This window comes from Homalodisca vitripennis, chromosome 4, assembly GCF_021130785.1.
Source record: "Homalodisca vitripennis isolate AUS2020 chromosome 4, UT_GWSS_2.1, whole genome shotgun sequence".
Lineage (NCBI taxonomy): Eukaryota > Metazoa > Arthropoda > Insecta > Hemiptera > Cicadellidae > Homalodisca > Homalodisca vitripennis.
Window position 1 is genome coordinate 1,252,873 of NC_060210.1, and position 14,266 is coordinate 1,267,138.

General features: G+C 32.7%; 1 protein-coding gene across 1 annotated transcript in view; it reads right to left on the reverse strand.

Annotated features, from left to right (window-relative positions):
* Positions 1-387: 387 nt before the first annotated feature.
* Positions 388-14,266, reverse strand: part of LOC124361553 — a 148,509-nt gene continuing 134,630 nt past the window's right edge. Inside the window, exons 5-6 of the mRNA XM_046815614.1 lie at positions 8,204-8,459; positions 388-3,555 (exon numbers count right to left, since the gene is read on the reverse strand). Coding sequence (XP_046671570.1) covers positions 2,359-3,555; positions 8,204-8,459 — 1,453 coding nt within the window. The 3' untranslated portion in view covers positions 388-2,358. The remainder of the gene's footprint in view (positions 3,556-8,203; positions 8,460-14,266) is intronic.

Consider the following 14,266-nt stretch of genomic DNA (forward strand, 5'->3'; position numbering starts at 1 on the left):
CTTAAAAAACCGGTCTGAGTACGGGCCTGCCTATGGTCACAAATTATACATATAAGTTACCTAAAACGTTTGACAATTTTTTAGTTTTAGACAATTTTCTGTACTATCTCTTAAAATACAGTAATAAATATTGATACAAAGCATTCACTTATGTAGCAATTAAAAATATTTTATACCTAAGTACTCGAATTTTAATAACCAGTTCACATCCACTGTGTAAAAGGAAAAAGTAAAAAGAGTAAAGAATATCTTATTTTACCAGGCGAAGTTAGGGCTAAAAAGCCCTCTCTAACACTCTAACACTTAACCTGGGGCCCAACGGCTTATAGGTGACTTCCGAACCACCACCAATGGCCGGGCAGGTGGGCTGCTTGCAAGGACAGGATCGCTCAGCGGTCACCTATCCAAGCAGCAGTCATGCTCGACGTTGCTTGATCTGGTTATCTTGCGATAACCGCTGCACCCGCTACACTGCGCCATTGGTGCATTACTGTGTAGTTTTCAACCAATCAAAATTAATGTTAAAGTGAAATTTAAAATGTTATTTTGCTGGTCACAGTGTTAACCGGTTTCAATAAAATTTTATAGATATGTATTGTTTGTTACAACTTAAAAGATAGGAAAGTTTTTATCTCAATTAATAAACAGAACATTTTTATTGCAAATGTAAGGATTTTTATAGATTAAGGGTTTAATTAACTTCTACAGCCTTTTAAATGTAATCAACTTTTCTGTGTAAACATAGCTTTATGACAGTAAAAGTCATATGTTTAATTAATTTAACCACAATTCACTTACATTTATAGTCTTGAAAGCATAGAGTAAGTTACTGTCAAGTAGGGAATATCACTTCTTACATCAACCTTCTCTGCAACCGCAGTTTAGAGTTCGCTGTTCTTTTCTAGAGTAAGAAAATATCTAGAAAAGAAAATTTAAAATTGTAATAAAAATATACTCTTATTTAGCAAATGTTAAGTATGCAGTGTTTTAAATTATAATTCATATATATATATGCAAGAATTAAAAAATTAATATTACTTACTTTTTATTTATTGTACTTGAATCTAATAAAATACATAATAATACCCCTCATCACTCATCCCTCAGTTCTCAGTTACATCTGTATAGTATTTGTTTTTGCAGTTTTGTATTTCAAGACTAATATGCTTTGTTTTAAATTATTGTTCAGAAAAATTCTATTTTTAAAACAGGACATTCTCATAGTTTATTCCACGAAGAGTACATAAAACTACTATTTAATTTGTGGGTTGCATAAGAATAATCAAAATTACAACACTAGGGATATATTTATAAAAATAATAATTCAAAGATTCATATACTATAGGTCTAAAACTAACATATGTGATAGAAGTGCTAGTGTATAAATAACAATGTGAAATGGAATAATTTAGTTCATAAAATCATTTTAGACTTATTACGCTTTGTATACATCTAGAACATTAATAAAATATTGCTTAACAATTGGTACAATGTTTGTAAAAATGTTCTAATCAGTGCAAAACATCTGAGTCACTGTGTAAGATTATGTTGAAAGAAATTATGACAACAAGTAAGATTCCCAGCTACAGATAATTATAAAAAATATTTAACAGCAATGATTCTGTAACAAACTATAAGAGATCTAGATGATAATTATAACAGTAATAGTGAAACATTGAATAATGACAATATTTGTCTAGAAATAAACTTTCTTTCTAAGACATTGGAACTGTGTACATTCCTTACTTTAAAATATCTTTTCTTTCATAATTTATCTTATATTTTAGGTGTTCATATATTGTTTACCTTAAATTATAAACCAGACTAATCATAATAATAAAATGTTGCTTTTTTAAGTTAAACTTTAATATTTGTATTTTATTTGCAAAGATCAATATTTAACTAAATGTTTATTGTAAAGATTTTTTAGTTAACAATTTTATTAAAACTTTTACATTTAGTTAATTATATTTGTTTAAAATGTAGGAATTGTTGCTGTCATTGTAAACATATGTGTTTAAAACAATTGAGGTTTGATTGTTTCATGTTAATTTGTCTATCTACTAAAAGGTGAATAAGGTTTTGGAAACATAATTAGAAACTCTTCATACTAAATGTTTTTATTTATTCTCAGTATTTATTATTACTGATTCTATTTTAGAACTGTGCATTGAATCTTCCACTACTTCCCGTTTTAAGAGCCAAAAGATCAAAAAGATATTTGAATAGGAAAAACTTGAAATATACGACAACATAATAGTTTTAAGATTTGATTGCTGAATAATACCTGCAATAAAACATTGAAATAATCTGTAGAAAAGTTATCATTTCCCTCTTTTGTTGAGGGATCATTTAGAGCTATTTTACAAAAAGGTCTTTTAACGTGGAACAAATGGAGTTATCACATGAGGCTGATGTTCCCTCCTCCTCTGCGGGTTTATTTTTTGTTGAGGATCCAAACCATGATGTCTTAGAGGTTTTGCTTGGATTGGAAGGTGTTGGCTCATCTTTTATTACAGACGATACTCCTGTTTCTGATCCTTTCTGGTTAAGATATTCCTCGATTGCACTTCCTATCACCTGTGGGTCCACTACAGATCCTGATGGTTTGTCCCACAGAACTTTCTCTGTTGATCTTTTCTGATCATTCTTAGTTTTGATGTCTTCATCTTTTTTCTTCTCAGCCAAAGATGTTTTTAACTTCTCATCTGCAAAAGTTACAATAGCCTTTGCTTTCCTGTCCTCCTCCTTACTGAGACAACTTTTGTTGGCCATCGGTTGGTGCCTCCTGATAAACCAATTGGAAGCTTCATTTTCTGTCTTGTCAACTGATGGACCTTTGCCCTCTGGCAAGAGTGATATGTCAAAACTGTTTGATCTCGATCCCTTCAGTCTAGATCGCTTCATGTCCAGTGCAGTTGGCTTGACACCTTCCAGCTTGCAGAGATTGTGAATCTCTTGTGCTGACGAGGTCAGAGAGGACAGCATCGAAATCAGATCTGTGTTCGAACAAACGATTCCTTTACCCAAAATAGAAGGGGGTGGTGTGGAATCCCTCCGGACTTGCGGCATTTCGGAGGCTCTCCTCCGGGGAGGAATGGGAGGAGGTATAGCGGAAATACCCGTTACATCAGAATACCTCCTGGACGATCCTGGGTTCTGCTGATGATATCTGGATGATGGCCCTCCTTCAAGTGGTTGCACCTCGCACACCTTATCTTGGTTGTCGTTCTGCCACATTTTTAACCGGACCTTCCGAGCAGCTTTGATCTCTGCAATGTCATCCATGATGTCCAGCTGAAGATTGAAGTTGCTACCTGTGATGCTGGATGAGGAGTCGCGGCGTGGCAGTCCTCCAGGGAAGGCTGCGATGGACTCTCGTCTGTTCCGACCGAAGATGACGGACGTGGGCGGAGCTCGGGAGATGGTGACTACGGAGTGACGTCGACCCCCGGCCTGCGGGACTGGGGCCTGGGAGAGAGTAGCTAGGAAGGCGGCTTCCATGGGAGACGGGCCCTTGCCCTCAGCACCTCCCTGCTCAGACAGGCGCCGTACCTAAACATAATCACATTACTAAAGTGTGAATTATTTCCATAATGTTCAGACTTAACTTAGACATCTATCAATGAATATGAAATCATTTCATTAAGAAGAATAGTTGAATAAGTATCCTCCTTGTGTTAAGAATCGGATTTGGAATATTACGTAATCAAATCAAATCATTTATTGCCAAATAACTTTTAAGTACAGGCATCCGTCATGTTTTTTCTTAAAGATAGTTTCAGTTATTGTATTAAAACTATCCTTTTACACTAAATACTAATCAATACTAATACTAAAGTTTTGACATATGAATAATTTTCTGTAATACATACATACATACATACATATATATATATATATATATATATATATATATATATATACAGTTGTAATATATACATATAAAACAATAGATATAGCGTTAACATTGGTAAAAGCAAAATAATAACCAAAACACAATTAACCAATAAAAATTAGCCAATAACAATCAACAAACAACAATCCAACGAATAAAAATCAACAAATTACAATTAAAACCTTAGTATAAAAAGTCTTGTATGGAGTGTAAACAGTTTTCCGTTGGTTTATTTTTAACGTATCTTTTTAAGCGAATGAAGAGGGAGTTCTTTTATTTCTGTAGGTAAAAAGTTGAAAAACCTAATACTGCTACAATAAAAACTTTATTAAGACTTGGCATATGAACAAAAATTGTTAATTAATTTGAAGCGTAAGACGGGACATTATTTCCTTGTACATCTACTTCTAAATAAAGGTTATTGGAGTTATCTTCCTCTCAGGATTTGATGTTATTGTTATTTTATGAGGACTCTCCATGAAAAAGATTGTTCTACTATGTCGTGATGTGAGAGATGTCCTCAACTTGCGGCCACTGTTTCATTTTACCAAACGAAATAAACGAGATCGTTTTCACTAGTTGTGGGGTAAACGTACTCATCCTGATATAGATAAATTGAAAAGAGATCGAGACAGCAGTGATGTGAAGTATTCGGCTTCAATATTCAAAAAGGCTCAAATTTGATACATCATAGCGTGGTAAGTTGGTAGACAGCGGTGATATAACAACACCGCCTGAAATACCATGAGACTATTTCGTGTGGGTGACAATAGTTAGTCAGTCATAGTGCACTGACGAAAAAGAAAACAAAGTTTAAGCACTTATAGAATGAACGATTGTGGCAAGTATTAAAGGCCCAACCTGATGTGGAATAAATGAGTAGGGCAGAAAGACACAACTCTACGCGGCACAAATGACTGTAACACCAAGTTGCTGTTCGGCCCAACAAAATCAGCAAAAAGATCTCATTAATGATATGCGCTTTCACGTCTCCTACTAAAAGTGGCCACTGATAATAGCCACCCAGGAGGACGGACCGATTTGACGTTATTAATTTCCTGTTTCTAATAATGTTCTCCAGAACCATTGGCACTGAGAGATAACTTTAAGAACCTAATTTCTAAAAGTGCACAGATTGATATGGAAACAGTAAAAATATCGTTCTATCAACTATCAAGTCATTGGTGGTTGATTTGGCTTTTATCTACTACAAACCAGAATTTAGTCTTTGGTGCTTAAGATAAACATATTAAGAACATTTTACTGTAGGTTTTAGTTGTCTGTTATTCACTGTAATGAAACATTTTTTATAAATCTTACTTTGTATGCAAAGGAGGATGTGATGTAGAGAGATATACAATACACACACCGTACAGAAACACCATAAATTCCATAATATGGATAAACTTTTAACACTTTTAAACTTTTATTTCCTTTCTTATACGATGTACATTTCGGCATCATTGATTCCATCTTCAGGTACAAAATAAGGTTAAGTTAATTGTAAAATAAATAATTAAAATCAATTTGTCATGTGTTTTTTACTACCTTGGTGGCTAAATTTGTTGTATTTAATTTTATGTGAGATCATTGTATATTGTTTAAAAGTCTATCGAATAATAAATTTTTTGTTAGAAAGTCTTTGTCATTTAATAATATATTATGATTAATTTTGGCACTTTTGTAAATTTCAAAATGTTCTAAAGTAGATAATAAGCGACTTTTTTTGCTTGTGTGTAAAATTTCAAGATTGTTTTCGATGTTAGTGTATGTATGGCCGGTGTTATTTAAATGTTATCACTAAACAATGATCTCATATAAAATTAAATACAACACATTTAGCCACCAAGGTAGTAAAAAACACATGACAAATTGATTTTAATTATTTATTTTACAATTAACTTAACCTTATTTGGTACCTGAAGATGGAATCAATGATTCCGAAATGTACATCGTATAAGAAAATAAAAGTTTAAAAGTGTTAAAAGTTTATCCATATTATGTTATTTATTATAAAACACTTTTCGAGGCTACATCTCTAACCATAAATTCATCACACTGTATTTTGATCATACATATTAAAAGGGATAATTAAACCACATTATTAATATCGATTCTGAATTAAAAAAAATAGTCAAAAATAGTTTTTCAGAGTAAATATATTTGACCGAAGAAGTGTTGATTTTGATTAACGAAAGTAAATTGCTACCATAACCAGAGATGCTGTTTAGTAAAAAGAATTGGAGGGAGATAGCGAAAAGATAAGGAGCGAGTTTGGATTCCGTCCAACTTTATTGACTGAACGTTTTAGTTGAAGGAATGTGATCAAGTTCCACTTCCACTCTGTTGCTTCAAACTTGAGGTTACATGAGATGCTCGAGTTAACTCCTAAATTGAATTTGCCTCTGAGCAGTAAAAAGTATTATTTGATAGAGCACAGGTTTTGTTTGGTGAAAAACTGACTTCAAAGGAATCACTGTCAATATTCCTTCTCAATTTTTAATGAAATTGTTGTCTTTGATCCTGTGTTGCGAATTTATTTTATGAATCTCATCTAGACGTTAAACTCATTTATTGATTACCCTTGAACTTGCAGCAGTAACATTTATATTAATAAGTACAAAGAATCAAAGTCATATGAATTCTTGTATACTCTTGAAGTAACCAAACTTAGGTTAGGTTGGGCTCTTGGAGTTTTTATATGTTAGTAACTTCACTGTTTATATAAAAATGACTGATAAGATGATAATAATATTTTATTAATTTAAAGAAAACATAATTTATAAAACAGAGTTATATTCCTTACTTCAGTAGTTACGGTTATACTAAAGATTTATCTAACGACCTAGTGTCCAATTTGGTCCGGCCGACATTAATATGAATATAACCTAACTTCACTCAGTGCAGAGGCAGTTCTAGACCGGACGGGACTCTCAGGAGTTTCACAATAAATTTCTCCACGTCTTCCTTCACACCAATACGTACTTTAGCGTGATATATATACATCGAAGGTGGGCTTGTGGGAGTTTACAGTATTCTGAGGTCAGGGATAGCTTCAGTCCGACTGTACAATCTTTTATTAATGTAATTTAAGTAGTGAATTTTATACAAAAATGCTGTTGTTAAAGAAATTGTGCTTCATAACCCTGTATTAGATAAAGTTGCATGTTTTGTGAATGGACCATAACTATATATATATATATATATATATATATATATATATATATATATATATATATATATATATATAGAATTTTCCTGAACATTTTGAATTTTTTTATGAAAGTGAAACTTGAATTTATATTGAAAGAAAAAGGCTCATATTGTATATATATATATTATTTTTACTTCAGGACAGTGTGGTTCAATAACTTAGAAATGTAAAAATTAAAAATGTAAACAATATGAGCCTTTTTCTTGCAACATAAATTCAAGTTTCACTTTCATAAAAAAATTCAAAATGTTCAGGAAAATCCTATATTACCTCAATATTACATCAAACATGTTTGCTCACCACAACAAACAAACAAGTAGTATGAGGCATATTAGAATTGTGTAAATAGTCAGTGATTGTTGAATAGTGTTGTTATTTGCATTCATTAAAACCAGTGCATTTATTGTATTGTTCCGAAACTTGCATTGGAACTTTTAATGGTCCTATATTTTCAAGATCTAATACACCAAAAAATCAGCGTTTTCTTTACATATACGAAATATAATAGACGCTAGTAATTTCATTGTGAGGCAAGAACGTAGCCAGGAGCAATGGTTGGGGGGGGGGGGTCCAGGCAGGTAATATTTTCCCGTATTGGACAGAGAGTAAGGCCCCAGTTTGTTTCTTAAAATGTTCTTGGCCCGTTTCTTTGTTGAGAACGATCTTTCTGCAGTACATGTCAGTAATACTGAACTATTTAATCGGTTACCAAAATAAGAAATCTAAATTCCTTTGGGGAGGGGGTCCGGATCCCTTGGACCCCCTCGCTGGCTACGTCTTTGTGGTGAGGTGGTAAATGACATTGAAAACCTAGTAAACAATTTCTAGAATTGAGATTGTTGATCCTGGCTTCATGACACAAACAAGACACACAACTGACGGAAATGTGTGGTGTGCATATCTTAAAGGTATTTAAAGACCATATTATCCAAGAGATTTGTGTTGAAGATGTTGAATCCCTTATTTGAATGCTTGGCTCGTGACAGATTCACAATTAAATGACCACACATTGGTATTTATGAGTAGTGCCAGGATTCTAACTATGCTTTTCTATGTTAACTAGACCAGAGTTCCAGCTGTAACTAACTAACCTGGCTGGCTGTGATACCAGATGTACACTGGGGGGTCGGTAGAGAACGTTTGCGCATGTCCCTGTACGGAGAGAGCAAAAAGGGGTTGAGATGGGGAGAGTCGGTGCCAGACCTCGGTGTCGGGGGCAGAGCCGCTTCTTCGTCTTCCTCCTCCTCCTCCAACCCTCCTGACTCCTCCACGACGATCAGCGGTTCCTGAGATGCCCCCATCAGTGAGGTACTGGGAGTATAAGAGGCTCGTCGAATCATGCTGGTTCTGGAACAAGAATTCTTCTCGTCAAGAAGTTGATAGGAGGAAAATGCACTTTTACTTATTAAGATTATACATAGATATTTCATTCCAGTAAGAAGTCAATGTGTCTGCCTAATATTGTACAGGATCTCTTCAATGCGTGTAATAGGGTTGGCCTTGGTCAAATGGTGTTGCAAACAGTTATTACAATAAGATTTCTGCATTTTTATTTGCTCAGATATCAAAAAGACGTTTTAGGACTTAGGGATCCTTAACCTCAGTAGATGAAAAGTCCTCATGCAAAATTTTGATGTTAAGAAATGGTTTTGAAGGTGATTTGTGAAAGTTTTCATTACTTATATCGAAATATTGTAACAACATTACTGAGATTTTTGGGAGAAACAGTAATGTTTACAAAGGTGTTATAAGAAAGCCGAATTTAAGATTTCGCAACATTGATCAATTAAGTAACAGGCATGTTGAAAAGTTGAAGTGAGCGTAATTAATTATTTTTAAGTGAGTTTATAATCAGTTTCCTTATGCAACCGTAAAAATAATTATAGCACATTTAATGTATTGCAATTATGAGCTTTTTCTAAACCTCTTGTATTATGACTCAAAAACGTTTAGTATTTGATTCAAATTTATAATAATATCGATTTACTAATTAGTAGTAAAAAAAAAAAACAGCTTCCAAACAATGAGGCAATCTCAAATTAAGGAACAAATAAGTTATAACAACATATGGTGTTAAAAAATAATTTTAAACTGTGGGAATAGTTTCTTTGTAGAAAACATAGTTCGATTTTTATCATACCTTCGCACTATACGTATGCTCATATGAGGGAGTAATAAATATTTTATATTGTCATGTTTGGATATTCGACATGAACATAATCTTAGCTCCCTATACTGAACTATTGCTTAAAAAATTAAACAATTAAAACTATAAATAGCATCTAAAAGTACACCTTAGTTGTGATACTTGACTCAAAATTGGATTAGAATCGGTCATTGATTTGACACTTCAATACTGTTACTAGTAGTTCAAGTGGAAAGGTGCGAGAGAGTGGCTTCTCTAACAAAAAGGAATAAGTGAAGAAGAGAATGATTAATGATGCTTCACTGTAAGTGAGGAAACCAACAAACAGCTGACTCCAAGTAATTATCAGGAGAGTTTGACTGGAATTGTGGCATCAGACTGCTTTTGGTTTCAAGTGTAACTTTGTTGTCAGTTTTAGGCTAACTATGATGGCTTTAATTAATTATAATTACTTCACAATTGTAACGTTCCTGAACACATGTTTAAACGATAGACAGTGCATTGCAATGAATAATTTGTGCAATTATTTGAAATGACTTGCTTGACATTTGTGCGGCATGCATATAGACTAACAGACTTTTTAAATTTGACAAATAATGCATTATTTGGACGAATATCTTAAAACTTACTTAAAACTAACAAGGTTTATGAATTATGCTATTTGACTTAAAAACACAGTGTTTATTATTTTTGTCAGTTTTTAAAAGTAATTTTAACTGCTAGGTTAATTGTCAAGTTATGTTTATTTTGTAATTGTCCTCAATTCTGCTACGCGAAGTTTTAGAATGTTTGTACTAGTAATGTGCCCTAGCTTATTATTTTTTACTATTCAGATTTCTTTATACAACAAAGTGTATCAAAATATACAATAGCATGCAATTATTATACACATAAGAACACAGATGTGACAACTGCTTGTATAAAAACTGAAATTAAGCCTGACTGATTGAAGACTTGATTTATTACAAATTGTTATTCAATGACAAATATTTTTACAAAACAAACTACATAAATCGGTGTTTATTTAAACACAGATATTTAAATATAATTTTGAAATCTCAAGATAACCTAAAATTCTATCTCGTTAAAAATCAAATTAAATCAAATCAAATTCTTTTATTGTCGTAGACATTGTAAATGCATAGACATTGTCAATAAGCCGAAATACTACTCTTTGTCACAATATTTAGAAGCAAATTATAGTTTGAGTTGACTTAACAGATACTGAACCAGTTACAAATTACAAATGATGCCTTCTAGTTGGATCAATATCGTTAATAAACTATTAAATAATCAACAAACTATTTACAATAACATATATAATAACAAAAATATAAACATATGGTTAAAATCGAAGGGTAACAATAACAGGACAAAAAATTACATTAAAAAGCTGTGTCAGAAAGCTCTAGGAATTCATTAAAACTATAGAAGGGATTTTTTTAAAAGCCAATAATTTAATTTTTTTAGGAATACCTGTTGCGAGTATTTGTTTATATTGGAAACTAATTTATTATACACTTTCTTACACATTACAACATGACTTTTTAAAAACTAACTTAAACGACAGTGCTGAAAACTAATTTTATTTTTATTGCGGGTATTGTACGAGTGTATATTTTCATTTAGGACCATGCCAGGTAGTTTTTTTTAAGGAATAGACAGCCAGTTCAAATATGTAAAGGTTAATTACTGTATTTATTTCTAATCTTTTAAAAATAGGCTTACAATGATCAGATGGAGTTGAAAATTGTCATTAAAATTGTCTATTTTGTGAATTGAAGTAGATAACGGTGTATTCGTAATGGAACCGCGGGAGATTGCTCATGAAATAAAAGACTATCTCATCTCTGTACAATCCGAGCAGACGGTACAGTCATAATCGACAAGTTACCTGCTGTGATCTTTTGTCAACGATCTTCCATCATTGGCAAATAAAAAACAACTCCTGGTTTGATCAAATAAATGTAAGCACGTTAAAAAATATAATTAAAATATAGTTTAACAGTTGAATTGTGCCAATCTTTTAAAAGAATAATAAAAACTCAACTAAAATGTTCTATCAGAACTAATTAACCTTTAATTTTCAAAAAGAGGTATTTTTAAGAGTTATACGAGTGAAATAATAGACAGATTTGTGAACAATTCTCTAAAATTGAGGTGATAATTGCATTAAGGGCCTTTGATACTATGGGCATTTCGTTGGGAGAAAGTTTAATTACATTCTTCACAATGCATCTGTATTAGTACAAAATTGATTGAAACATGTGATTATTTTATTGCATAAGTTCGGTACAAGCTTTCTTTGCAGATATATAAGTGAAATTATGTAAAATCCATCCTTTTTTCGTCATTGTCCCTTACTTAACTCAAAACCGTTATTTTAAATTTTCTTTGGGTAATTAAATAACGTTACCTAATTTTATCACGTATTGAAAGGTCATCTCACAATATTTTCAACCATGTAAAGGTCTAATGTCATGGACGCATAATTAATTCGCCAACACTATTCAGAGTGGTGAAGATTGATAAAGTCATTATCATGTTGTTTCATAGCCAGAAAATAGTAAACGTTGTATCGCCATATGTCGGTAACGCTATTTATCAAATTCAATATACAATAGTACCTTTCAAACTTTCTGCACGTTAGTCTCACAAAGACGGAATATAGAAAAAATGCAAATAGCGTTAAATAATAAAGGATAGGATAATTTAATTTAAATGTGCTTTGTTTGTCATCTCTTCTCTAATACGAAGTTTAATCCTCTTTACAGTCAGTGAATACCAGAACCTCTTTGTTTGGAGTTGGCTCGTCTCTTTCAAAATACTGAAGAATGCTAATTTATCTAAGCAAATTAATAATTATTATAAGGTGAGAAATATTGGTATTAAAGTAAGTTTTTATTTAGAATAACTCTCTTTAAATGCCTTATCTCTCTTATCACGGGTATTAATCTTGACACTAAAGTATAAGAGACAAAATAATGGAGACTCCTTATCTAAGTGAGTTGTACTCTGAAAATAAATTAAAAATTTATTTCTTAGATCCTTATGTTACTAACTTATCATTATAAACTGTCACTCAGAGCCCAGACATCTAGCATTTGAGATTTAATTAATATGTAATTCTCCTCTTAAAAGCCTTTTAAGTGTTTTTCTAACAAAAATTGAATAAGAATCGTGGATTATTTGTTACTTTCCTTCTTTTTAACATGTGGTACATTCAATCATCCTAACTACCTCATACCTTAACACACACCATCACTTCGTGACTTTGTGTGTAGAAGTTTATTATTTAAACACTGCTATAAAACACAAATTTATTAATAAAATACGAATTTAGTAAGTGGGAAGATATCTTGAGAGTGATTACATCTGTAGAATTTGAATTTTGCACTCAGTAGGCTGGCACAACTCATTAGTCAAATATTACTTTTCTGCATGATTGTCTATCTGTACGTAGGACATCTAAAGAGTGAAATGAGCAATAGACTTGAAAATTTGGGTTCAACTTCAGGGAAGCACGTGACTATAGATATTTCTATATCACTCAGTAGGCTGGCACAACTCATTAGTCAAATATTACTTTTCTGCATGATTGTCTATCTGTACGTAGGACATCTAAAGAGTGAAATGAGAAATAGACTTGAAAATTTGGGTTCAACTTCAGGGAAGCACGTGACTATAGATATTTCTATATCACTCAGTAGGCTGGCACAACTCATTAGTCAAATATTACTTTTCTGCATGATTGTCTATCTGTACGTAGGACATCTAAAGAGTGAAATGAGCAATAGACTTGAAAATTTGGGTTCAACTTCAGGGAAGCACGTGACTATAGATATTTCTATATCACTCAGTAGGCTGGCACAACTCATTAGTCAAATATTACTTTTCTGGATGATTGTCTATCTGTACGTAGGACATCTCAAGAGTGAAATGAGCAATAGACCTGAAAATTTGGGTTCAACTTCAGGGAAGCACGTGACTATAGATATTTCTATATCACTCAGTAGGCTGGCACAACTCATTAGTCAAATATTACTTTTCTGCATGATTGTCTATCTGTACGTAGGACATCTAAAGAGTGAAATGAGCAATAGACTTGAAAATTTGGGTTCAACTTCAGGGAAGCACGTGACTATAGATATTTCTATATCACTCAGTAGGCTGGCACAACTCATTAGTCAAATATTACTTTTCTGCATGATTGTCTATCTGTACGTAGGACATCTAAAGAGTGAAATGAGCAATAGACTTGAAAATTTGGGTTCAACTTCAGGGAAGCACGTGACTATAGATATTTCTATATCACTCAGTAGGCTGGCACAACTCATTAGTCAAATATTACTTTTCTGCATGATTGTCTATCTGTACGTAGGACATCTAAAGAGTGAAATGAGCAATAGACTTGAAAATTTGGGTTCAACTTCAGGGAAGCACGTGACTATAGATATTTATATATCACTCAGTAGGCTGGCACAACTCATTAGTCAAATATTACTTTTCTGCATGATTGTCTATCTGTACGTAGGACATCTAAAGAGTGAAATGAGCAATAGACTTGAAAATTTGGGTTCAACTTCAGGGAAGCACGTGACTATAGATATTTCTATATCACTCAGTAGGCTGGCACAGCTCATTAGTCAAATATTACTTTTCTGCATGATTGTCTATCTGTACGTAGGAAATCTAAAGAGTGAAATGAGCAATAGACTTGAAAATTTGGATTCAACTTCAGGGAAGCACGTGACTATAGATATTTATATATCACTCAGTAGGCTGGCACAACTCATTAGTCAAATATTACTTTTCTGCGTGATTGTCTATCTGTACGTAGGACATCTAAAGAGTGAAATGAGCAATAGACTTGAAAATTTGGGTTGAACTTCAGGGAAGCACGTGGACTATAGATATTTCCTATATCACTCAGTAGGCTGGCACAACTCATTAGTCAAATATTACTTTTCTGCATGATTGTCTATCTGTACGTAGGACATCTAAAGAG